At 52.7% G+C, this 22822-nt stretch overlaps 5 protein-coding genes and 1 long non-coding RNA gene across 9 annotated transcripts in view; 2 read left to right on the top strand and 4 right to left on the bottom strand.

The window, feature by feature from the left end:
- Positions 1-136: 136 nt before the first annotated feature.
- Positions 137-1797, bottom strand: TRAPPC4 (trafficking protein particle complex subunit 4). 2 transcript variants are annotated; one of them, XM_058194949.1, is made up of 5 exons: positions 1563-1788; positions 1288-1462; positions 1089-1192; positions 863-989; positions 142-437 (listed from the first exon to the last, which is right to left on the bottom strand). In XM_058194949.1, exons 1-5 carry the CDS (start codon positions 1735-1737, stop codon positions 359-361), a joined length of 660 nt encoding a protein of 219 aa, XP_058050932.1. In that variant the 5' UTR covers positions 1738-1788; the 3' UTR covers positions 142-358. The 2 variants fall into 2 exon arrangements, with proteins under 2 accessions (XP_058050931.1, XP_058050932.1); XM_058194948.1 differs by having other exon boundaries at positions 137-437; positions 863-1192; positions 1563-1797.
- On the top strand, positions 1798-2802 carry RPS25 (ribosomal protein S25). Its single transcript, XM_058194956.1, has 5 exons — positions 1798-1905; positions 1994-2089; positions 2175-2358; positions 2541-2639; positions 2728-2802. Exons 1-4 carry the CDS (start codon positions 1903-1905, stop codon positions 2633-2635), a joined length of 378 nt encoding a protein of 125 aa, XP_058050939.1. The 5' UTR covers positions 1798-1902; the 3' UTR covers positions 2636-2639; positions 2728-2802.
- A 269-nt stretch (positions 2803-3071) lies between these two features.
- On the bottom strand, positions 3072-6947 carry CENATAC (centrosomal AT-AC splicing factor). Of its 2 annotated transcripts, XM_058194944.1 has the most exons (11): positions 6781-6947; positions 6533-6699; positions 6344-6442; positions 5999-6065; positions 5843-5905; positions 5039-5103; positions 4760-4910; positions 4448-4478; positions 4063-4146; positions 3840-3972; positions 3072-3353 (listed from the first exon to the last, which is right to left on the bottom strand). In XM_058194944.1, exons 1-11 carry the CDS (start codon positions 6913-6915, stop codon positions 3284-3286), a joined length of 1065 nt encoding a protein of 354 aa, XP_058050927.1. In that variant the 5' UTR covers positions 6916-6947; the 3' UTR covers positions 3072-3283. The 2 variants fall into 2 exon arrangements, with proteins under 2 accessions (XP_058050927.1, XP_058050928.1); XM_058194945.1 differs by lacking the exons at positions 4760-4910; positions 5039-5103.
- A 442-nt stretch (positions 6948-7389) lies between these two features.
- On the bottom strand, positions 7390-10808 carry FOXR1 (forkhead box R1). Its single transcript, XM_058194946.1, has 5 exons — positions 9414-10808; positions 8848-9017; positions 8272-8501; positions 7813-8045; positions 7390-7559 (listed from the first exon to the last, which is right to left on the bottom strand). The coding sequence occupies exons 1-5, from the start codon at positions 9532-9534 to the stop codon at positions 7531-7533; spliced, it is 783 nt and encodes a 260-aa protein (XP_058050929.1). The 5' UTR covers positions 9535-10808; the 3' UTR covers positions 7390-7530.
- Positions 10809-11145: 337 nt separating this feature from the next.
- On the bottom strand, positions 11146-14499 carry LOC131204091 (uncharacterized). Of its 2 annotated transcripts, none has more exons than XR_009156527.1 (2): positions 14302-14499; positions 11146-13815 (listed from the first exon to the last, which is right to left on the bottom strand). It is a non-coding gene; the product is annotated as an uncharacterized LOC131204091 (long non-coding RNA). The 2 variants fall into 2 exon arrangements; XR_009156526.1 differs by having other exon boundaries at positions 11146-12066.
- A 610-nt stretch (positions 14500-15109) lies between these two features.
- LOC131203929 (B-cell CLL/lymphoma 9-like protein) overlaps positions 15110-22822 on the top strand; it is a 23889-nt gene continuing 16176 nt past the window's right edge. Inside the window, exon 1 of the mRNA XM_058194655.1 lies at positions 15110-15242. The gene's annotated coding sequence lies outside the window, so the exon portion shown is untranslated. The remainder of the gene's footprint in view (positions 15243-22822) is intronic.

Raw genomic sequence — 22822 nt, 5'->3', positions numbered from 1 at the left:
ACATCTGCCTATCCTAGGTTTTTGGGAAGGATTTAATAGGTGGAAAAATGACAAATTCAGTCTAAACATCTGGCTGATTGAGCGACCATAATAATAAATGTTGTTGGATGTCAGTTTATCCCAAGTCAAGATTAAAATCTTCTTTCTTTAAAGAATATTTTATTTCCGCATGCAATAAACAAAGTGCCAAGCATAAATTAAACACATGTAGCCAACAAGGTTTCCTTCTAACTTCCAGCAGCAGAGGTTGTCCAAATAAGGACGGAATAGAGCAATTCGACTCTGGAATTGCTGGGAAGCCTTTCTGGTCCCAAGATCCAAACAGTCCATTGGGCAACTGAAGTGGAGGAACTTCATCCTATAATCCTGGGACAAAGGGGCCTGCCTTCTCTGCTACCTCCAGTGCAAGTTTCAAGTTTTGATCAAAGAGCTCACATCTGAAATAATAGCGTAACAGAAGCAGAATAAAAGGCCACCCTTGCTCATATCGCCACATTTTTCATTCTATCTTTACCCCCCACAAAAAATTCACATAAATGTTTGGGTTCAGCATTGTCCCTGCATACTTATTGGCATATGCTAAAATATAAGACAGTACATAAAGTGCGCCTGAAGAAAATTCCTTATTCGTTCTTACTTAACGGGATATACTGAAACTGGAGGAAACGAGGAAGAAAAAGAGCAGCAGGTTTCTAACAAAGCCCGTGACTTTCAAGAAAGCAGGAGAGAGGAAAACAAAGGGGTGGGGTGGGGGTCTCGGAGGCAGCCAAGGGCCCCCACAGGCTCAGGCCAGACGCCAGGACACAAACACCCCCCAAAGAGCTTTCCTGGAGTTGGGGGTGGGGGGGGGCTTCCAGCGCACCTGATTGGCATCTCCAGAGAATAGAAGGGGTTTTTCAGAGCGAAGTCCGAGTAGATCTCGTAGATCTTGCGCAGGAGGGCCTCGATGCCGGCCTGCCGCGGGTCGGCCAACACCACGAACTTGATCCCTGCGGACGGGAGGGAGGAAGAGCGAGGCGGAGGCCGGGATGGAGGGCCGACCCCCACCGCCGCCACCACGCCGCAGCCCTCGGCCCGTCCCCGGCTACCTGTCAGCGTCTGGAAGCAGTGCAGCTTGAAGGTGTCCGTCTCCAGCACCTCGATGCCGGAGCTGCCCTGCTCGGGGGAGAGCTGCGACCCGATGGCGAAGAGCCTGCGCGACAAGAGGCCGGGCCGGCCGGTGGGCGGAGGGGCCGAGGGTGGGGGTCGCGCCCGCCCCCCCCCCGCCCCAGCCCCCCGCCGACTCACGAGTGGAACATGGAGGCCAGCATCAGCTTCTCGTTGGAGGAGAGCCGCGGGCGGCCGAAGCGGATGGCCACCGGGTAGTTGGCCGCGTTGCCCAAGAACTCCTGCACGTCCTTGCCGTCGGCGGTCAGGCGCCCGTTCACGTCGGCGCCGTTGATGGCCAGCACGGCGTGGCCCACTGCGGGGAAGGCGGCTCAGCCGGGCGGCTCTCCCCCCTCGCCCCCCCTCGCCCCTCCGCGCTCGCCGCCCCGCGCCTCCGCCCCCACGACGCCCCTCACCGCGGATGCCGTCGCGCTGCCCGAAGGCCACGAGCACGCGCTCGTCGTGCGCGCGCAGCACCAGGTCCAACGGGAAGCTGAAGGTCTTCTCCGCCTCGGCCCGCGGCGCGTAGTGGTCCAGCTGGTAGACGAGCCCGCCGGCCTTGTTCACCACGAAGACGCTGAAGATGGCCATCGCGGCACCCGTAGGCCTGGCGGAGAGGGGAGGGAGCTCGCCACGCCTCTTCCGGGGCCTCCCGGAAGTGCGCCGGGACGCGGGATTTCCGGCCTGCGCGGACGGCCGCCTTCCTTTCCTGCCGGAAGCCGCCCAGGAGGAGCACGTTGAGCCGCCAGCTGCGCCATGGTAGGTAGGCCCCGAGCCGGGCGGGACGGGTAAGCGGGCGGCCGGGCGGCTGGGCGGCTGACCCCTCTGACTGTATCGTTCCTCGCAGCCGCCCAAAGACGACAAGAAGAAGAAGGACGCGGGCAAGTCCGCCAAGAAGGACAAGGACCCCGTCAACAAGTCCGGCGGCAAAGCCAAGAAGAAGGTGGGCGCCGGGCAGGCAGGCTGGGCGGGAGGGGAGGGGAGGGGGGCTGTCGGCGGCCCTGACGGACTTCTCTCCCCGCGAGCAGAAGTGGTCCAAGGGGAAGGTGAGGGACAAGCTGAACAACCTGGTCCTCTTCGACAAAGCCACCTACGACAAGCTCTGCAAGGAGGTGCCCAACTACAAGCTCATCACGCCCGCCGTGGTCTCCGAAAGGCTGAAGATCCGAGGGTCGCTCGCGCGGGCTGCGCTACAAGAGCTCCTGGGCAAAGGTGAGAAGCCGGAGGCGCCCCACTCTCGACTCTCCCCGCAAAAGCCCGGCTGTGGGCCTTGAAGGATTGGAGCCGACAGTCGTCCCGCCCCCCCCCCCCGCCTTCCCCAAATGCTCCTGTTCCCTCGGTTTGTGGACTTCTCTAAGCTTCCTGGTCCTCTGATGCATGTTCTCTCCTGGCAGGTCTAATTAAACTGGTCTCCAAGCACAGAGCACAGGTCATCTACACCCGAAACACCAAGGGAGGTGATGCACCAGCTGCAGGAGAGGATGCTTGAGAAGGTGAGCCCAGGTGACCAGTACAGTTCCACACTACAATCGACTACATTGCATCAGAAAGATCTAATTTCTTCTTTGGTTTGCTTTGCAGATTCTCAGATGGCTTTCAAAGTTACTTGTATACACACACAAAAAAATAAATTGATTAAACTCTGAGGCTTTGTAATGATCCGAGCAAGTCCCAATTATTTATACAAGGGGTAAAAATGGCTCTACTGTTTTTGATTAGTAAAAACTTTTGCAGAATTTGTGTTCATAAAAATAAAATATTATGAAAGCATTGGCTGTATAAAGTTTGGGCAACTTGAATAAACAAGGGATATATCGAAAGTCATAGATGACCTCCTAATTTCAATGTCAATATTTTCTGCAATCTCATATTTGCTTTGTGGATCTTAGACAAATGCACCTTGCTTTTAATATTTTGTGGTAGCATACATTTATTGGCAACCATAGTTTTCAGTAAAATCCATATACAATTATAACTCAGTTTCATTATAATAAACTTAATTTTAATACAATTACGTGTTTAAGGCTACAGGAGCAGAGTTCGTTTCACAGGAGCCACCACAAAGTCTTCCACAGCAGCAACTGAGCTGCTTTTGATTAAAGGGCTTTGAACTCTGCCAGTTCAGGAGACAGATGTTTTAGCTAGTTCGAGGCCTTTTCCTCTTTGACCCAGGCTGCTTATTTCCAGATTCGGCTTTGAACTGATGTCTAGAAAAAAGTGCCAAAGACAAGTTGAAACAGTTTATTCTTTTGTATCAAGGACAGGAACTTGAGAGGCTGGATTCCTTCTAGCACCCATACAAAGGCTCTTCTGTCTGTATATTTTATTTGTTATCCATTTCCAGGGTCCACTTTGGGGGAGTCAGGCAGACATGCAAATGTAATGTGTTGATAATTCACAACAGTTGGATTTAGGAAGCCAGAGAAGATTCCAATAATTTTGTTATCAGTTAAAATTAATAAAGTGGAATATATGAAATGAGCCAATACGTAAGTTATCATAAGCAACAATTCAACAAATTCAGAATCAATAAACAAGGATGTGGTGGCAAGCAGGCCCAGACCTCCCTCTCTCTCACACGCACACACATGCAAACGCTGCTGTCCGGCAGCACAGGGAAGAACTAAGTCTTAAATATATTAATGGTGTTACATCGTTGCCTCTGGCCTTCTCAGAGGAAGGCATATGTGTACCTGGATTGCCATCTTCTACCATGATTCCAAACACGCCCAAAGGAGGGGAGCCAACCATCTCCTGTCTGAGACGAATGGTCAAAGTTGGCCCCAACACGGTTGGCCGGGAGCTGCTTCAGTTTCTGCTTCTGTTCTTTAAAGAGGACAGAAGAACAAAACTTTGAGTCATCCTTTGCTCAGGTCTTCCTACTGAGCCCCCAGGGCCAGATTCTTGCACACTCACTTTCCTTAAGGAATTCTTCATAGGAAGGTCCAATCTGCCTTTCACCTTCTTCCTCTTCATTCATCAGCCAGGGAGGTTTTGCTCCTCAAGATGGAAAGGTGTACAAATCAGGAAAGCCCCATATGTTTCTTTTCATGTGCCCAAGTTATATTGACCATAATGAGAACAGCGGTTTACAAAATGCTCAAAGCTACATTGCCATTTATAGCCATGCAGCATGCAATTCATGGTTAACCTCATTTTTAAGGTTTGTACACACACATATACATGACTAATTAATGCTTCACTGTATTGTTTCAGTATACAGATTCCCCTCATGAGCCAAGTGTCCATCATGGGCAAAGCCAGGCTCAGCAGCCATTTCTGAAAGCCGACTCCAACCTACCTGTGTGAATGTTGCCCTCCCCACCTGTTTCCTGCATTTAAAACAATGAAAGAAAAGCCCAAATTAGTACTGTAGGGGACTTGGGATCTGAAAAACCCAGGTGCAAAATTGCAAAGGGGGTAGTGAATCCTGCAGCCAGAAGTATTGGCTTCCCAGTCCAATAGGCAGCAGTGGACAGAATCCCTTTTCCCTCTTCAAGATTCTTGAGAAACAGAGGGTATAAGATAGGATTGAACCCAGGGCAGACGTTCACTGCTCGGTTGTCATGCTGCTTGAACATAAGAGGCAAGAGGAAATTTCTAAGGGGAGTACCTGGTGGCCAATAAAAGTTAAGGGCTGCCCTGTTTCTGGGTAGTACAGCTCAGGCATAGTGCTGCTGGCACAAATAGGCTCTTCTTGAAGAAAAGTGGTGCTCCAGCTTGGCCCAGGCTGCTCCTGCTCTTCCATAGCAAAAGGAGACTCGCTACAACATAGAACATTTGTCAACACAAGCAAAACAGACTTGGCACCAAGGTAATGTGAAGAGGATATTGCCAGGAATAGAAGAGGGATACAGAAGCAAGAAGGCCTCTGATTTAAGGTAACTCCTACCTTAAATTCCCTGTAAAGGTGTAGACAGCAGTGGTTCCATCACCTAGCGTGTCCGCTCTCTGTGGCTGAGTTTAATTCAGGAAAAACACACTTGTTTCAAGAAACAACAACATATTTTGCAATATAGGAGATACCTTGAAATGTAATCTGGAGAGTGTTAAGATAGAGCAGATTCAGGTAAATCACTCAGGCACAGATGCCAGTAAAGGAAATATCCCTAATCCAAGAGCATTTCCCCAGGGAAAAAAATTAAAAAGGAGTTGTTGATAATAGAGTTAAATTACAAATTTAACTCCCAAATTACTATTTGAAATAATACACGGGCCAGAGCACAAGTAATGCCTTAAAACTCCTGAACCATTTTCAGCTATCTAGACTGGCTCAGCAGGGAAGGCTTTCACAAAGAAATATAAAAAGTCATTAAGTGATAGAAGGAAAAGTTCTTCTGCCAGAAGGGACATTTCAGCACCTATAGATCTCAAAGCACCCTATTTGCTACCCACCAGTCATTTTACAAGGTGATTTAAATGAACTAAATAAAAAGCAAAGCAAGGCCCCAATGCCTGGCATGATACCTCCTGGCATGAAGGGCTTGAAATGAGAGAAAACATCTGCTATATTTGCAAAGCCTGATATTTTCTGGGAAGAGGATTTACCAGTTCCTGAAACTGGCAAATGGATTTGCATTTAAATGCAGTGGGGGAAAGACAAAGTCAAAGAAAGGGAGCTGAGTGGGAGGATTCTGCAGAAACCATTGCAAACACAATGATGGATACTGCCCACTCTGAACTTGGGCACACAAACCTCTAAGATGGCCTGTACCATCTCTCGCCTCTTCTGTTCCATGTCTCGAATGTGAGCTGCAGCCTGCAATGAGGAAAGATGGGATATAAAGAGGAACTTGGAGCTGAAGTCAGGCCCTTGTCGGTCCCTGAGCCCCTTGGATCCCCCCAGCTCTACCTGCTGAATGGCTGCGTCTTCCTTCTCTTCATAAGCATCCAGGGCTTGGCAGAGAGAGTCCTGAAAGCTGGAAGTGCAAAGCAGCCCATCACTCTGGGCAGCAAGGGCCGTTAATGGAGAGGTGAGTAGCTGGTGGTCACATGGAGAGACAGTCTGGGCTCTCCAAAGGCCTGGCACAGCCTCCCTCTTTAGAAATGTCTCTTTTAAGAATGCCTTTACAGACTGGCACAGGGAAGGCTACCAACTCCTCCTACAGCGACTGAAGACCAACCGCTCTTTGGGCCCCAGACCTCCTCCCGGGTCACAGCCCAGTGCGGGGGGGGGAGGAGGTCCGGGGCCACTCACCGCCGGTACTCCGCCGCGGACAGCAGGAAGTCGGCCTTCTGCTTGGGGTCGGCCCTGTTCTTTCTCCAGAAGGCGGCCACGGCTCTCTCGTGCTCCGGGCTGCGGGGAAGCCAAGAGGGCGTTGCTCGGCTGCCGGGGAGGCGCCGCGCAGCAGACCCACCTCCGCCCCCCCGCCCGCCCGCCCCTCACCTGGCCAGGTGCTCCAGGAGGCCTCCGTGCAGCACCGTCCGCGCGCCGCGGCTCAGGTGGCTCCGGACCTCGCGCGCGCAGCAGGGGCACCAGACGCGCCGCTCGTGTTCGCCGGCTTGGAAGGGCAGCACCTCCGCCCGCCGCACCGCCGCCCGCGCCGCCGCCACCTGCCCGAAGGAAGTGGGGGAGAGCCGTCAGCCGCGTCGTCGCCGCCGCCCCAGGAGCCCCCGCCCGCGCCGCCCGCGCACCTTCTCGCCCAGTCGAGCCAGGGCCGCGCGCAGCCGCCGCTGGTGCCCCGCGCTGTACAGGTGGCTCCGGCGACCGGCGAAGGCGCTGAGGCGGCACAGCTGGCAGCGGAACAGCGTCGCCCTCCCGGCCGCCATTTTGCTGCCCCGCCCCCAGTGACGTCACGGTCGCGCGCCCCCGCCATGGCTCGCCGGCTTTGGTGGGCGGGGCATCGGCGCTGCGGGAGAGGAGAAGGGAGGGGCCGCGCGCTGAGCTGCTTCTCGGCTGCCGGGCGGGCGCTGGTTGCGGCCGATGGGTCTTAGGGTCCTTCGGGCGGCGCGGAGGACGCTTCCAAGCAGTGGAATTATGTCCCAGGAGCTTTCCCCGTGGCAACATATAAGTCAACTCCACAGACAATCACACCACGTTGCTCTTTGAATGCGTTTATTGGAATATCCAGATTCTTCTCCAGGTTGAGAATTGGGAAAAAAGGTTAGATTAGCTTTTACTGCTTCAAACAGAAATTTCAACACAAAACCGGGTGAGGATCTCCTTCGCTTCTTTCAGGGATCAACCGACAGCCACGCTCCAGGTCAGGATGAAACTCCCTTACTCAGCGCCTTCCCGCCGAGGGCCAAGCAGGCGATTCCCAGAGCCTCTCGGGTCGCCCATGCCTGGAAAATCCAGCCTTCTCCTCCATCCCTTGGCAAAAGTCAAATCCTCCTTGGGAGCTCTGTCAAGTGGCCATCTCGGCCAGACTTCCACACAGATGCTCAGCGGCCAAAGAGCGATCCCATTAATTCTGGGGAAGGGAGAGGAGGCTGTTGGTTCACCAGGTCTGCCAAGAAACCCCAGGGCAAGGGATTGGGCAGCCCTCCCAGGATCTGGCACTGCCAAGTGGTTCAGCCTGCTCACTGCAGATGGGATGTTGGGTCCAATTTTTTCCTCAACCCATCCTTCCTCTGTGTGGAGCACACCCACCCCAGAGCCTGGTGGACCCACATCCAACCAGGGGGGAGGAGGGAAGGGCTTTTGCTCTCTGCGGGAAGGCCCACCTGGCTTGTCCATGCTCTGGTGCACCAAGCCCATCATATCCTCTGGCAGGGCCTGCGCCTCCTCCTGAAACTTCCGCCGGCCCTCTGTGGTTAACTTCCACAGGCGGGACTTGCGGTTCCCTTCAAGGCAAACAAAATCTGTGGTCTTCTCAAAGCTGCTGCTGAAGCAGAGGTTGTGCCGGACAGTGTTTTTCCAGCCCTCGGGAGCCGTGCGGAAGAAAGGAAAGTGGTGCCTGCCAAGGGGGCAAAGGGCCAGAGTCTCACGCATCACACCCTGGCAAGGGTCAGGCCCACCTCCACGGGCCACTGGTAGCTAGACTAGAATGCTCCACCTGGAAGGAGCAGAAAGCCCTCTGCTACAAGGCCACAAAGAGCAGAGAGGACAAGGAAGGAAGCCCCCCCCCACCTTCTCCCAGCATCCTGCCGTCTGCCTGGGTGCTGCTCAGCTGCAAGAGCTACCTGGTGAACTTGTAGATCTCCTGCACAGTCAGGCTGCTATCCACGCTGCTGCTCAGGGCAAGGCTAATTAAGATACAATAATTGAGAGGAGGGCGAGGCCAGCCCCCCTGGGCCCGCAGCTTCCTGCTGCGGGATCTGATCCTCTTCGCATTCTGGCATGCATGGGGGTGGCTCTGGGAGTCCTCTTTTGGAGGCAGAGCGGATTTGGCTTCAGTGGCACTCCCAGGATCCTGGCAAAAGACGGGTACATATGAACCGATGGGAAATAAGTGCAGGAAAGGGGCTCCAGGGAAAACCTGGACTGAGAGCTCTTGCCTCAGGCTCCTTGCCCCTTACCCGCCCTATTAATGCTTCAGGGACGCTCCGTGGGGAAGGAAAGGTAGGGGGCGGGTTGGAAACTTAATCAGCAAGGCTGCCAGAAGGAAAGCAGCTTCTGCAAAGACCCCACCTGGCCTAAAGGCTCCTAGCTCCGCCCAGCGAGCCGGAAGACCCCGACGCCCACCCCCCAGCGGCCTCCCAAGTTTCTAGCCTGGCGGGCGGGGCGCCCACGTATCCAGCCTGAGCAGTTCCTGGCACCTCTTCTCTCGGGCGGCCGTCTCCAAAGCGGGTTGTGCTGCAGGACGGAACCTCTGGAGCAGCGCGGGGAGGAGGCGCAGGCAGGGGGGGCAGCCCCGCGACGTGTCCAGGGATAGGGCAGACGAGGTTGGGATCCACCCACATCCACAGGTGCGGCTGCCCGGCAGTCTCTGCAGGGGAAGAAGCAACCAGGCATCGCTCAGCAAGGCTGCCGCTCGTCCGTAACCGCGCTAGGCAGCCGGGGGGGGAGGGCGGGCTGTCTCGCCTTTCTGCTTTATTCCGGGGCTTTTGGAGCAAGGCCGGGGCCCCAGGCGAGCCCCCGTGATGGAAAGGCAAGGGGCCTCGGCCGGGTCGCCGGCCGCCTGGTCGAGCCGCACCGCCGGGAGGGCCTCGTCAGCAACTGGGGGGAGAGGCGGTTAGGCAGCTGGGCTCCGACCGGGACACAGGGGCGCCGGGGGTCCCGCCCTCGCCCTTCCCAATGACGGCGGCTCACCCGAAGGAACGGCCGGGCCACCCGCCACCCCTCGCGGGGAAGGGCGAGCGAGCTCCAGCAGGGGCCGCCTCACCTGGGGGCAGCTGGTCACAGGTGGCGTCTAGGGCTAGTTCTCGGGGCAGGTCCCAGCCCTGAAGGCCGCTCCGCAGGTGGAGCCGGGCCCAGAAGGCCGGTCTCCGCAGGCGCAAGTCCATCCGGCTGTCGTGCGCACAACCTGCAGGGCCCGGAGGTTTTCGGGCGAGCCGGGCGGCCTTGGTGCGCTCGTCTCTTTAAGCGCTCCCCACCGCGCCGCCGCCGAAATTGCTTCGCATTCCCGGCTTCTGGTTTGGGGGGACGGTAGGAAAAGACGCGGTCGGTGGGCGAGGATATCGGAAAAGCTTTGTGGTTTGTTTCCCTTTTCACCCAACCATTGATCTCAAGTTGAGATACTGTGTGAACCCAGATTCTCCACTTGGTCGTGGTTTTAACTTTGTATAAGCTGGGAAACTTCGGTTCAGTAAACCATGGTTCAGCTAATTATGGATAAGTGTGCCCTGGGAACAGAATGTATGTTTCTCTCCCATTAAAGCTCAGATTTCTGCGCTCCCATTAGCCCAGGAACGTGCAATGGCAGGTGTGGGTAGCCAGGTGAGGACCAGATGGCCAAGGAAGGGCAATCCCACTCTGGAGGAGAGGAGGGAGAGAGAGATACAAAGCTGCCTTACTGTGCCAGATGAACAAAGCCTATCAATGGCATGCAGGAGTGGAGTTTTTGCAACCCCTTCAAATTGCTGGGATAGTGCATCTATCTTCCAAGTAGATTTTGTGCCCAGGCTTCCAACCCTCTTATAATACAGGACTCATCCCCTCACCCTCCACCCAGCCAGAGACCAAGCTGAGCCTGGCTATGACATCTTTGTCAGGCCAAGCACAAAGCAGGTCTCATCTGTCATTCTCTGAGATGGGAGGCCCTCCTTCTGTTCCCAGGCCCCTCTCTGCTGGCGAGTTACCAGGAAGCAAAAGTGGCTGGAGTCAGCTGTATGCCAAGGGCCCAGCACTCTGCACATGTCCCAGAGCAAAGAAACCTCTCCTCCCTCTCCTCAGAGAACAGGCTGTTTCTCTAGTGACTTAATCACACACAGGCGAGAGTGGAGACAAGGAAGTTGGGTAACCTCAATAAGCTGCAGTACGTGTCCACCCCTTTCCCTCCTGCATGACCCTAGCACAAGCCCCGAGACCACACCAAACTTCCACTGATGGCACACATAGGGTTTTTTTTTGGCCTCACAGGGACCCATTCAGAACAAGGACCTGCACACATTGTGTGCACAGCATACACAGTCATTGGCTGCTGAACTATCCTACTTTCTGGACTGATTTACAACAAACCTATCCAAGATGCATATGCCATACAGATGCCACCACAGTCACACAGGCTCTAGATCAGGGATGTCCAAACTTGGCCCCTTGAAGAGTGATGGACTTCAACTCCCAGAATTCCCCTGCCAGCAACTTGCTCATATTTATAGCTCATGCTGGCTTGGGAATTCTGGGAGTTGAAGTCCACCACTCTTCAAGGGGCCAAGTTTGGACACCCCTGCTCTAGATCTATATGCAGACCCATCAGTGGACAGGAGGTCAATTCAGGCCGGGCCATTGTTCTATGGGCCGACCCAATGCCTGCATTGCAACAAGCACCATCACTCAGAGGAATGGGATAGGAAGAAGTATCATTATCAAGTGGAAATGCAAAGGCCTAAATAACCTTAGCCCTAAGGCTGAAAAAACAGGAAGGTGTTTTAAAAAATTACACAAAGGTGGACAAATTGAAAAGTGGATTATGTTTACTATGTTGTCATTTTAAATGATACATAAAGTGGCTAAGATGCAGGAGCAGTTCTGTATTTGGATCAGCTGAAATACACCAAAATGAATATGTAAAGAAGTAAGAAAGCTTCTCTCAATAGAGGTAATTCTTCGGTTTTCTGAAGTCACTGAAAATGAAAGATTCAGAGGAAGTAAAAACAACACGAGTAGTAAAACATCTCATATGACAACTGTGTATTCTGAACCTTGCCCCCTTCCTCAGCTTTTCTTACTGAAAATCAGTCGAATGGAGTCCAAATGCAGACAGTGTCAAAAATAATGAGATGCTCATTCATTGGCTTCTTTCTCTGGAAAGAGATCCTAAAACAGCATCTAGTGTGGCTAAAAATGCCAATTCGAGAGTGGCAATCCCTTCCACACCAAGGACAGATACATTCTGTCCCCTGCCCAGCCCCCAGATTTCGCTGGTTCCGGGACTGCCTCTTTGCCTCAGCCTGCCGAACAAATGTCTCTTCGAATTGGAGGAGGCCATGCTGCGTCTTTAGCCTCCAAGCTGAACGATCGGAGGTCAAGGTTTCCCAGTTGTTGATGTCCATTCCCAGGGCCTTTAGGTCCCTCTTGCAGATATCCTTATATCGCAGCTGTGGTCTCCCTCTGAGGTGCTTTTCTTGCACTTATTCTCCCTACAGGAGATCTTTCGGAATCCAACCATCAGCCATTCTCATGACATGCCCAAGCCAGCGTAGACGTCGCTGTTTCAGTAGTGTATACATATTAGAAATTCCAGCACGTTCCAAGACTGCACTATTTGGAACTTTGTCCTGCCAGGTGATGCCAAAAATACATCTGAGACAGTGCATATGAAAGGTGTTCAACTTTCTCTCCTGCCGTGTGTAAAGGGTCCAAGATGCTCTCTGCAGCTTAAAACATTATTGGTAATAAAAATTTAAAGCGTATGAAAGGAAACTATTAATTCATGATTATGTTGGTCTTCTATTGCTTTTCTAAAGTATATGTACACATCATCATAAGGGGGACTTCGGGGTCAGAAGGGCTGTAGGGGCTTTGATGGCTCCGGGCTTAGCAAGGGGATGCGGGAAACATGCACTTGGAGAAAGGAAGGCTGGGGGTCATGCCCCCCCACCCCCTCTGCCTGGTAGTGGGCAGAGATTACCTGGCAGGCTCCCTGGGCACTGAGGGCCACCCTTTTCTTGTGCAATCCATGGGATTTCCTCCCTCCCTCCAGCTGGCAGACATTCTGCCAGTGATCCCAGCAGTGGTGGCACCTCTGCAGCCTGCCTCTCTCCTTGCCTTAGTTTGTGCTTAGGGCTGGTGAGTAAATCTGCATTGATTTGCATATGAGGAAAGCAAGAAAAGAGCAGGAGCTGCTTCTTTTCGGAAGAGACCTTCTCAGGAGGTTCTTCCCCAGGAAGAGAAAAGAAAGGTAGGAGAGCCTCTATAAATCCATTATGCTGATGCTTTGCTTCTTTTTCATTGGGTTATAGTATCTTTATACTTCCTCAATCACAAGACTCTGGCTGGCTGTCTGACAGAAACAGTATAGAGAAGTCCTTGTATAAAATAAGTAAAGTTTGTCAGCTGCAATTTGACCAACACTTCTACAAAACAACTCTTAAGGAATAACTTACAAGCCGATTCTGGATTTTTGAAAAATTAATACTCCATGAACCTCAGTGCCCAATTAGAGACCTAAAACCCCCTTCAGCCCAAGCATCGGAAGCTGAATCTGGCCAGCCCGGACAGGCAGGTAAGGAGCTCTTCGCTTCACCTGCTCAGTTTCAAAACATGAAGCTGTGATGCCCCATTTGACTTGGATTTTTGGTTTAAGGTTTATCATTAGGAGTGAAATGTGTTTTGCATGTCTGGGGAAGAAACTTCTCCCCCCCCCCCATTGCTTAGACTGATGGAGAAAGCTTCAGGTCAGCCCCCCCCCCCCAAGGTAGAGCCACACCTGGTGCCCTATCTCCACAAAGCAAAGTTGAGGTGCTGGATCCTCACATTCCCACCGCTGGAGGCTGGCAAGGGCAGGCCATCCGACTGGCTCTTTGCCCTCAGCCGACAGGCCAAGTGAGGTGAAGCCCCTTCTTGCCAAAAAGGGCAGAGCAGCAGCAGGAGTAAGGCCAGGAGTGGCTTCCTTCCTTGCAGCCCTCTCCTCCGCCTGGAAGTGGATGATGGGGGGTTCCTCTCTCCCCGACTTCCTGCACTGTTCACTTGCAGCTTAGCAGGCTGTGGTTCACTGTGTCTATGGAAACCATTAGTTGCTAGGCAACAGAAGCATCATCTGCAACGAGCCCTCACATCTAATTATCCCATCATCATCCACTGGCTATGAGGGACTTGGGGAAACAGGGAGTCATCTTCCTCTACCAAGGAGGCACTTCCGGTGTTCAGGAAAGGGCCCTCTCCTCACCTGCACCCCAGCACAGGAGTCCTGCCGCCCCAAGTCGACAAGAAGGCCTTTATGAAGCGAATCAGCTCTTTTGAGGGAGGAAGGGCCCCGCAGAAGGGCCATTGAGAACTGCCTTGAGGTTGGGGAAGGTGAAACTCCTGGAAGGGAGGGGCAGTGGGGAAAGCTCCACCTCCTAATTGCAAGCCAAGACAACCTCTTCCCCCAAGGCTCCTTCCATAGACGACAGCGTGAGGGCCTCCTGCAAAGCAAGGGGGCACCAGGTGGAGCAGTGAGCACCCAAAGGGGCAGGCTGTTCCTGGATTTGGCCTCCCTCCCTTCATTCTGCCAGTCTCACTTTCATCCATTCCTTTGGTTACCATGGTTAACACACACACCGCTCTAGATCTTATTCCCCAGCCTAAAGCGGGGTGGGGGGAAATGAAGCACTCCCTGCCCAGACGGGTTTGGCCCTTCAGATTCTGCCCACATTTGTGAAGGTGTGCAAAGACAGGGGCAGGCCGGGGATTCTGCTTTCTCATGGGGGGGGAGAGGTTTCCCTCCCTTCCAAGCGAAGCTCCTGGGTGCTGGTCGCAGGGCCGCTCCAGGCACCCCAAACGTGCCAGAGGGCCAGCAAAGAGCCGGAGCGTCCACTGGCCACTTCCCCTGGGAGGACCTCAGGGCCGGCCGCCCTTAAGCCTCTTCTTTCTTCCCGGATCTCCTCGTGGTCTCCCCTCTAAGAAATTACCCGGTTTCATCCGGCTTGGATGTTTCGTGGCCGCCCCGCCAAATTAATCGTTTCTATTATCCCGGGATGAGCCTCTCCGCGGTCGGGCACCGGGGACGGAAGAGAGGCGACCCGAGGGGAGCCCGAGAGCCCTCAGCAGGTGCTCAGGGGCTCCTTTCCGCAGGCCGTCGGCTCCCTCCCTCCCTCCCACCCGGCGCACCGGAGGGTCCCGGGCGGAGCGAGGCGCGCGCAGCCGCCCCCCAGGAAGAGCGCTGCTCGCCCGGCCCGGCAGGCGGCGCTCCGTCAGATTAAGAGTCCGGCGAGGCCGCCCTCCGTCCCGCGGCGTCTCAGGCCGGGCTGCCCTGCGCGGGGGCTGCGCGGCGCTTCGTCTCCGCTCGGCCAGGGGCGGCCTTGGCGGCGGCGACAGCCCCACAACCGGCCGGACGCAGCAGCCCTCCCGCCCGCTCTCTGCGTGGCCGGCCACGGGCGCCTCCCCGGAGGGATCCGGCTGCCGCTCCTCGCCCGCCCCGGCAGGTGCTGCTCCCCGACAGGCCGCTGGGAGGCCGCGCCGGAGCTGCCGGGCGGCGCGACTCTTATTTTGACACGGCGGCGGCGGCGCCTGCCCGGAGTGGCTCCTCGCCCGGGGCGCAGCCAGCGCGCTCGGCCCCCAAATGAGGAGCGGGCGGCGGCGGCGGCGGCGGCGGCGTGCGGCGGCAGGAGGAGGAGGAGGACGCGGCGGCGGCGGCGGGCGCTGCTGCCCGGGGGCACCGGCGGCTTCAGTGCGGGGCGAGTCCGGGCCGGGCGCCGCGGCGGCGACAACGCGAAGGGGCGGCGCGAGGACCCGCCAGGGCCGCCCGACCGCCCGGTGCTGAGCGGCCCGGCCGAGAGCGGAAGCGAAAGAGGCGCCGCGCGGACCCCCGCGCCACCCCCCCGGGAGCCTCGCCACGGCCTCCCCGGAGCAGGTAAGCCAGCGCTGCGCGGCGGGCCGGGAAGGTCATTGTCCGCCGCCGCCCGGGACGACGCTCGCGTGGCCGCGCTGTCAGCGGCGGAGGGCGGGCCGAGAGGGGCTGGTACCGGAGCGGGCGGGCGGGCGGGCGGGAGGCGTCGAGCAGGCGGCGGATGAGGCCCGTCGCGGCCTGCCGGCCACCCGCCCGAGGGCAGCGAGCGAGGGAGAGGCCCGGCCCGGAGGCCGCCGTCCTACTCAGCCGAGGCCCCGCGGCTGGTGGGCCGCGAGTCCTGCCGGGCCTGCGCCGCCGCTCTCCTCGCCTGGCCCGTGGCCATCTTCGCGGCCGCCGTTGTCATCTTGTCGGGCGAGGAGCCCGCCGCCCTCGGGACGGGGTTCCGACCGGCCGGACGGCCGCCTCCCTTCGCCCAGTCTGGGGAACCGGCGGCGCGGCGGCTTCGTGGCCCAGCGCGAGGCCTGTGGCGGAAGCCGCGGGGCCGCGCCGTTGCGGCTGGAGAGGGCTGCCGTCCCTCCGGCGGAGCAAGGGCGACGTTTCTCCAGCGGTTTCTGGCCCGTCGCCCCGCTCGGATCCCGGCAGCCGGGCGCTCACGGCCTCCCGGGCTGCCTTTGAGGGTGCAGCGCCGCCGGGCAGCCGGCTCCCCGGCGGAGCCTTGGCTGACCCAGCCTCTCCCCCCTCGGATTGGCGGGGACAGCTGAAGGTCTCGGTTCGTTTTGGCCTTCCGCGGCTGAGTAGGGGCTGCCCTGCCGACCTGCCCACCGCTGAAGGAGCGTCGCCTTCGTGGGAGCACCTGCCATGTGGCCTTTGGTCCCCTTCCGTGCGGTTGCCCCGTTCTCATTCCCTTGCTGCTTGGCATGATGGAGCCGGCTGTGCCTTCTTCCTTCAAGGGCCAAGTGGTGCAGGGTCTGCCCAGAACCAGGTGGGCTCTAATGCCCTGCGTGCCCCCCTCCCACAGTTGCGTGGCCTGCTTCTGGCGCCTCTCCTGGGTGCCCCTGCCAGCCCCTCCGGCTCTACCAGCCAGCCAGCCAGCCAGCCAGCCAGCCTCTGCTTGCTCTGTTGTCACCCCATTGAGGTAGGGGTTTAGGCTGCAGCCCCCCATTCCATGCCTTGGATGGCTTGCCTACCCACCAACCCCCACCCTGTTGTAAATACAGATTGTGGGGGTGAGGATGCCAAGGAATTAGCGGTGGATTGTGTCTCTGCATGTTGGTCAGATCATGGGATTGCTTGCTCAATTTGGAGCCCTTCAGACGTGCAGGGTGCCCAGCTGAACTGTTCCTTCTGGAGATGGTTTGGTGGGTGCCCTTAATTTTTGCCCTGGCACAGAAGTAGGTCTCAGGGAACCTTTGGGTTACATGGGCTCCTTTCTAGGTTCTTCCGAGGCTCCTCTCCTTTCTTGCTGCTTCTTCAGGAGGCTCTCAGAACCCCCAACCCAATTTGGCCCAGGCTGGGTCTCTGGAGCACCCCATCCCTGCAGTCCTGCTTTTGGGTGTGTGGGGGAGGAAGGCTGCTCTTTCAAGCATCCTTTGCACTCATCAGTCCTGCAGAGCTGAAGCTGGTTTGGATGGCGAGCGGCCGGACTTTGGGCGGGGGGGAGCTGGCTTAGGCAGAGGAGCCTTACCTGCCACATTGCCTGAAACTTCCCCGCCCCCCCACAGAGAGAGTGGGTTCTAGAAGGAATAGGTCAGTAAGCAGCATGAAAGCTGTCTCTGCCCTGCCTGCCTGCCTGGAATGGCCTGGAGTGACCTCCCCCAGTTGAAGGAAGGGGGGGGCAGAATGCCCAGGTGGCCTGGCTCTCCTGCCTCAGGGAGTCCCTCCTTGGTGATGAAACCATAGAGGGGGGAGAATGTGTGACTTGAAAAACTGCCCCCTCCCCCTATAAGAAAACTGCTGAGTAGCTGCTTTCCAAGGGGTTGTGGCCAGAGCCAGGCTGGCTCCGCTGCCAGAAGCAACAGGGTGGAATTTCCTCTGCCTCGGGCCAGCTCATCTCAGGCCGGCCAGTGTGTCTGTGACAACGGGCCAGACTAAGGGTGGGGGGAGTGGAGATTGGAGCCAAGACCCCCCCCCCTTAGGCCTGGTTCGTATTTTCTCATCCAGGCTGGCCTGTTTTACATTAGGCGGCCCCCTCCTTCTCCAGGATTCCCTATGCAGCCGCTAATGAGCTGAGCCTCCCTGCCCACCCCTCACAGGTTTTGGCTCTGCCTGGAACATTTTATAGCCTTTTCTCGCAGGAGGAAATGCCAGGAAGAGCTGTCTCTTGCGTTTGTGAGGGGAGGGGTCCCACTAGAAGGGGAGAGGCTGGAACCAGAGTCTCAGCGGAGGGTCCTCTGCCTGGTCCCAGGATAGGCCAGAGGTGTCTCAGACAGCCGAGCCTTGGGCCTGGCAAAGGAACCATTGTGGGCAGGTGGCAGAGGGTGACTGAAGAGAGTATGTGGTAGCTTTACCCAAGGGGCTTGGCACAGTTCAGGCCAGGCATAGTTCATGCTCGGTTGGAGGCTGCCTGCTGGAGGTGCTGAGAGCGAAGAAGAGTGAGCAGGGAGGCAGGCTTAGGGCATTGGGCAGTTTTATAAGATCCATTTCCTGCTGTGTACGTGCATGCGTTTTGTGGCATGCGTTTTTGCATCCACAGCCTCTTGCCAAAGCCCCTGCATGGCTTGGTGTTGGTGATAGACTCCTAGGACTCTGGTGGCATCCCACTGCATGCCACTCTGTGCAGTTCCCTTCCTCGGCTGGGTTTGCTGAATTTTCTTCGGCTGCAGGAGGGCCAAGCGGCCTCTTGTCCAGGCAGCCTGGCTGCTGGAATAGATGGTGCAACACAGGCTCCTGGATGGTTCCTGGAAGGGCAGGATCTGAAACGGTGGTGTTGGCAGAGTCGGGATAAGATTGGGGTAGCAGAGAGGAAGGTTGATGGAGCTCAACATAGCGAATAGGCCCTCTTCTCAGCCTGCTGCTCTGCTTGGTTGGCTTCACCCACCCTTGCCCTGTTTGAAGGACCCTGGAGAAGGGCATCTCGCACTATGCTCCCTCGTCCTCCGGCTGATCTGCACCCATCCTCTCTTCGTGGGGTCCACTGTCTGTGTGCTGGTCTTTTATTTTCCCTGGATTCTGAGAGTATCGCTGAGGACATCTTGATCTGGAATCTTGAGGCACCAGTTAGAGTTGCTCCCTTTAGGGCTTTCTTTTGTCAGAATTCTGATGCATTTTTACTAGACTAAACGGAAGCCTGAAAATTTGAAGCAGCCTCTTCTCCCTATGACTACAGAAGTCTTGTTGGAAAGGTTCCCCCCAAAAGCCCCTAAAGCATGCATCCCCCCACTTTTTGCCTTTTGCCCCTGCAACAGGAAGGGGTGGGAAGCTGTGGGGACACCAATCCTCCCCGGGCCAAAATCTTTCTTCTCACTGACAATGATTCACCCCGTGGCCTCCTTGGCCCGATCGGAGTTTGGGACAACAGTATCGAGGTTTGTAGTCCAGTGTCCTCATGTGAATCGGGAGCTGCTCTCCGTCGCTGCCTTCCCTGTGTCTGGTTATCCTTTCCCTTGTTATGGGAGGTCTCCACCATTTCCTCATTATGCCTCAGGCCTGACATATATTTATCCTGCTGGCAGCTCTTTTGAACTGCAGTCCTACAAAGTCAAAGAAAATGGTGGGCACCAGCACACCCTGCCATTCTCCTGGCGGGTTCTCAGTCACTCCCTGGCACATTGTGCACCTGGTGGGCTTCCTTTCTCTTACAAAACCAGCTCCTTGCAGGAGAGAGATGCCTTCCTGTGGCAAGCGCCATAGCCAATTGCTGCATGTGAAGAGGGTCACCTTGACATGGCTGCCTGCAGGAGGCCGAGCAGTTGGCATCAGGGCCTTACAAAACTCTTAACAGAATAACCGCACTGGAAGGGATCTTGGAAGTCTTATAGTCCAACCCCTGCTCAAGAAAGAGACTCTACGTCATTTCAGACAAATGTCTGTCCTGTCCCTTCTTAAAAGCCTCCAGGGATGGAGGACCCACAACTTCTGAAGGCAATCCATTCCACTGGTTTACTGATCTCTCCATTAGGAAGTTTCTTCTTAGTCCTAGGTTGCTTTTCTCCTTAATTTGTTTCCAGCTATTGCTTCTTGTCCTGCTTCCAGTGCTTTGGAGAATAAGTTGGCCTCCTTTTCTTTGTGGCAGATATTGGAAGACTGCCATCATGTCACACCTAGTCCTTCTTTTGATTAAACTAGACATACCCAATTCCCGCAACCATTCTTATGTTTTAGCCTTCAGCCCCCTAATCATCTTTGTTGTTCTTCTCTGCACTCTTTCCAGAGTCTCAGTATCTTTTTTTATATTGTGGCAACCAAAACTGGATGCAATATTCCACGCCTGGTCTTACCAAGGCCTTATAAATTGGTATTAATACTTCCATGTTGTCTTGATTATGTCTCTTAGTAATGTAGCCTAGGATTGCATTGGCTTTTTTGGCAGCTGCCAGCAGACTGCTGGCTCATATTTAAATGATTGTCCACTAGAACTCCAAGATACCTCTAGTCCCTTTGCTGTTGAGCCAAGTTTCACCTAATCTGTACATTTGGTTTTTCTTGCCTAAGTGTAAAACTTTACTTTTCTCACACTGAATTTCATTTTGGTATATAGGGCCAACTGTTCAAGTTTGTTGAGATACTAGATCTTGAGCCTATCTTCTGGGTTGTTGACTATTCTGTCTGCAAATTCTCTTTCTAGCCTTTCCCCTAAATCATGAAGATATTGAAGAGTACTGGGCCTAAAACAGAACTTGGGGGTACCCTGCTGCTTACTTCACTCCATGTAGACATAGTTTCATTTTTTTTTTTTTTTTTTTTTATTGAAAGAGTTTTAAAAAAAACAAAAACATTTTCCCCCTTTTTTCCCCCTCCCTCCCAAAAAAAAAAAAAAAAAACAAAACATCCCCCTCCCTCCCCCACCCCCGGCTTCCCGGGTCAATCACAAGGTAAAGTCCAATCCAAATAACCACATCCAAAGCTTTTCGTCTCCCAACCCCCTCCCCATTACATAAAATAACTTTCTAATTATTCAAAGGCAATCTGATATTTCTTAATCTGATATCTGTTTTGTAGATAATCAATCCATTTTTCCATTCAATTAAATATCTTTCCTGCGTATTGTCTTTTAAAACGCTGAGATTTTAGCCATCTCAGCCAAATTAATAACTTTCAATATCCATTCTTCTATTGTAGGTATCTCTTCTTTCTTCCAGTATTGTCCAATCAACAGTCTTGCTGCTGTTATTAAGTTCAAAATCAATTTAGTCTCAATCCCTGTACAATCCATTATAATTCCCAAAAGGAAAAATTGTGGCAGGAACTTTATCTTCTTCTTCAGTACATTTTGAATAATCCACCAAATTCTTATCCAAAAGACCTTAATTTTCTTGCAAGTCCACCAAATATGAAAATATGTAGCATCATCACAATCACACCTCCAACATTTCGCTTGGATATAAGGATACATACATGATAATTTTTTGGGATCTAAATGCCATCTATAAAACATCTTATAAAAATTTTCCTTAAATTCTGTGCTTGTGTAAAACTTAACATTTCTAACCCAAATTTTCTCCCATGTTTCCAACATTATTGGTTCCTGAATATTCTGTGCCCATTTTATCATACAATCCTTTACCAAATCCTTTTCGAATCTATTTCAAGCAACACATTATACAATCTCTTTATATGCTCCTGGGTCTGATTTCTAATTTGCTTTATTAAATTTTCCTCCTTTGCATTATACCAATTTTTGATCTTCTTTCCATCTAGCACTTATTTGCCCATATTGAAACCAAGTATAATTCCTCCCTTCTTCATTTAATACCTGTAATGATTTTAATTGCAATCTACCTCCTTCAGCATACAAAAGTTCTTTATATGTAATCATTTCCTGTTTCTGTTCTATATTTATATTCTCTATTGCATGTCTAGGGCTCGCCCATATAGGAATCTTATAATCTAATTTATAGGAATATTTATTCCAGACCATAAAGAGCACTTCTCAACACATGATTCTTAAAAGCCCTATCCACTTTTTTTCCATAAAATAAGTACGCATGCCATCCATATAACAAGTCATAACCTTCTATATTCAAAATTCTTTCCTCTGTTAAGTTAAACCAGTCACTTATTACTGAGAGGGTTACTGCTTCATAATATAGTTTAAAATTAGGCATTCTTAAACCACCTCTTTCCCGTGAATCCTGTATTATTTTCATTTTAACCCTCGCCTTTTTACCCTGCCATATAAATTTATTAATCCCACTCTGCCAATCTTCCAAATTTTTATCCTTTTTAATTATAGGTATCATCTGGAACAGAAACAAAAATCTAGGTAACACATTCATTTTAATAGCCGCAATCCTTCCCAATAGGGATAACTGCAATTTCTTCCAGCCATTCATATCATTCTGAACTTTTTGCCATAGCAAGTCATAATTATTCTTATAAAGTTTCTTGTTCGATGAGCTAATATAGACCCCTAAATATTTAACCTTTTTTACTACCTCAAATCCTGTCATTTCCTCTAGTTTTTGTTTCTGTTGTATAGACATATTTTTAATTATCACTTTTGTTTTTTCTGATTTATTTTAAATCCTGATACCTTTCCATATTTATCAATTACTTCCAACAAAAATCTACTTGAATTTATAGGATTCATTAACGTAACCACTACATCATCTGCAAAAGCTCTAACTTTGTACTCATATTGTCTAATCTTAATTCCCTCTATTTTCATTAATTCTCGTATTTTATCTAATAATGGTTCCAGAGTCAAAACAAACAATAATGGTGATAAGGGACATCCCTGTCTTGTTCCTTCGCAATCTTAATAACTTCTGTCAAACTACCATTTACTATAATCTGTGCTGTTTGCTCTCCATAAATCGCTTTAATTATTCTAATAAAACAGTCTCCAAATTGCATTTTCTCTATTAATTTAAATAAAAAATCCCAATGCAATCGATCAAAGGCTTTCTCTGCATCCAAAAAATAAGTGCTGAAGTATTCTTCTTTCCATCTAGCACTTATTTGCCCATATTGAAACCAAGTATAATTCCTCCCTTCTTCATTTAATACCTGTAATGATTTTAATTGCAATCTACCTCCTTCAGCATACAAAAGTTCTTTATATGTAATCATTTCCTGTTTCTGTTCTATATTTATATTCTCTATTGCATGTCTAGGGCTCGCCCATATAGGAATCTTATAATCTAATTTATAGGAATATTTATTCCAGACCATAAAGAGCACTTCTCAACACATGATTCTTAAAAGCCCTATCCACTTTTTTTCCATAAAATAAGTACGCATGCCATCCATATAACAAGTCATAACCTTCTATATTCAAAATTCTTTCCTCTGTTAAGTTAAACCAGTCACTTATTACTGAGAGGGTTACTGCTTCATAATATAGTTTAAAATTAGGCATTCTTAAACCACCTCTTTCCCGTGAATCCTGTATTATTTTCATTTTAACCATCCCCTTTTACCCTGCCATATAAATTTATTAATCCCACTCTGCCAATCTTCCAAATTTTTATCCTTTTTAATTA

Source organism: Ahaetulla prasina, chromosome 9, assembly GCF_028640845.1.
Source record: "Ahaetulla prasina isolate Xishuangbanna chromosome 9, ASM2864084v1, whole genome shotgun sequence".
Lineage (NCBI taxonomy): Eukaryota > Metazoa > Chordata > Lepidosauria > Squamata > Colubridae > Ahaetulla > Ahaetulla prasina.
The sequence above is the reverse complement of the archived record's forward strand: the minus strand, read 5'-3'. Positions and strand labels throughout refer to the sequence as shown.

What these genes read in the sequence shown, in the direction of transcription:
- TRAPPC4 (XM_058194948.1), bottom strand. Translation starts at nt 1,737, where the DNA reads ATGGCCATCTTCAGCGTCTTCGTGGTGAACAAGGCCGGCGGGCTCGTC. An exon ending in GCAGCGCGACGGCATCCGCG is followed by an intron (nt 1,463 to 1,562) that starts GTGAGGGGCGTC and finishes CCTTCCCCGCAG; the next exon opens with TGGGCCACGCCGTGCTGGCC. An exon ending in TCTCTGGAGATGCCAATCAG is followed by an intron (nt 438 to 862) that starts GTGCGCTGGAAG and finishes CTATTATTTCAG; the next exon opens with ATGTGAGCTCTTTGATCAAA.
- RPS25 (XM_058194956.1), top strand. An exon ending in GCGGCAAAGCCAAGAAGAAG is followed by an intron (nt 2,090 to 2,174) that starts GTGGGCGCCGGG and finishes CCCCGCGAGCAG; the next exon opens with AAGTGGTCCAAGGGGAAGGT. An exon ending in ACAAGAGCTCCTGGGCAAAG is followed by an intron (nt 2,359 to 2,540) that starts GTGAGAAGCCGG and finishes CTCTCCTGGCAG; the next exon opens with GTCTAATTAAACTGGTCTCC.
- FOXR1 (XM_058194946.1), bottom strand. Translation starts at nt 9,534, where the DNA reads ATGGACTTGCGCCTGCGGAGACCGGCCTTCTGGGCCCGGCTCCACCTG. An exon ending in CTGTGACCAGCTGCCCCCAG is followed by an intron (nt 9,018 to 9,413) that starts GTGAGGCGGCCC and finishes CTTCCCCTGCAG; the next exon opens with AGACTGCCGGGCAGCCGCAC. An exon ending in GAGATCTACAAGTTCACCAG is followed by an intron (nt 8,046 to 8,271) that starts GTAGCTCTTGCA and finishes CCCCCTTGGCAG; the next exon opens with GCACCACTTTCCTTTCTTCC.
- CENATAC (XM_058194944.1), bottom strand. Translation starts at nt 6,915, where the DNA reads ATGGCGGCCGGGAGGGCGACGCTGTTCCGCTGCCAGCTGTGCCGCCTC. An exon ending in CTCCTGGAGCACCTGGCCAG is followed by an intron (nt 6,443 to 6,532) that starts GTGAGGGGCGGG and finishes GCTTCCCCGCAG; the next exon opens with CCCGGAGCACGAGAGAGCCG. An exon ending in TGGTACAGGCCATCTTAGAG is followed by an intron (nt 5,104 to 5,842) that starts GTTTGTGTGCCC and finishes AATTAAACTCAG; the next exon opens with CCACAGAGAGCGGACACGCT.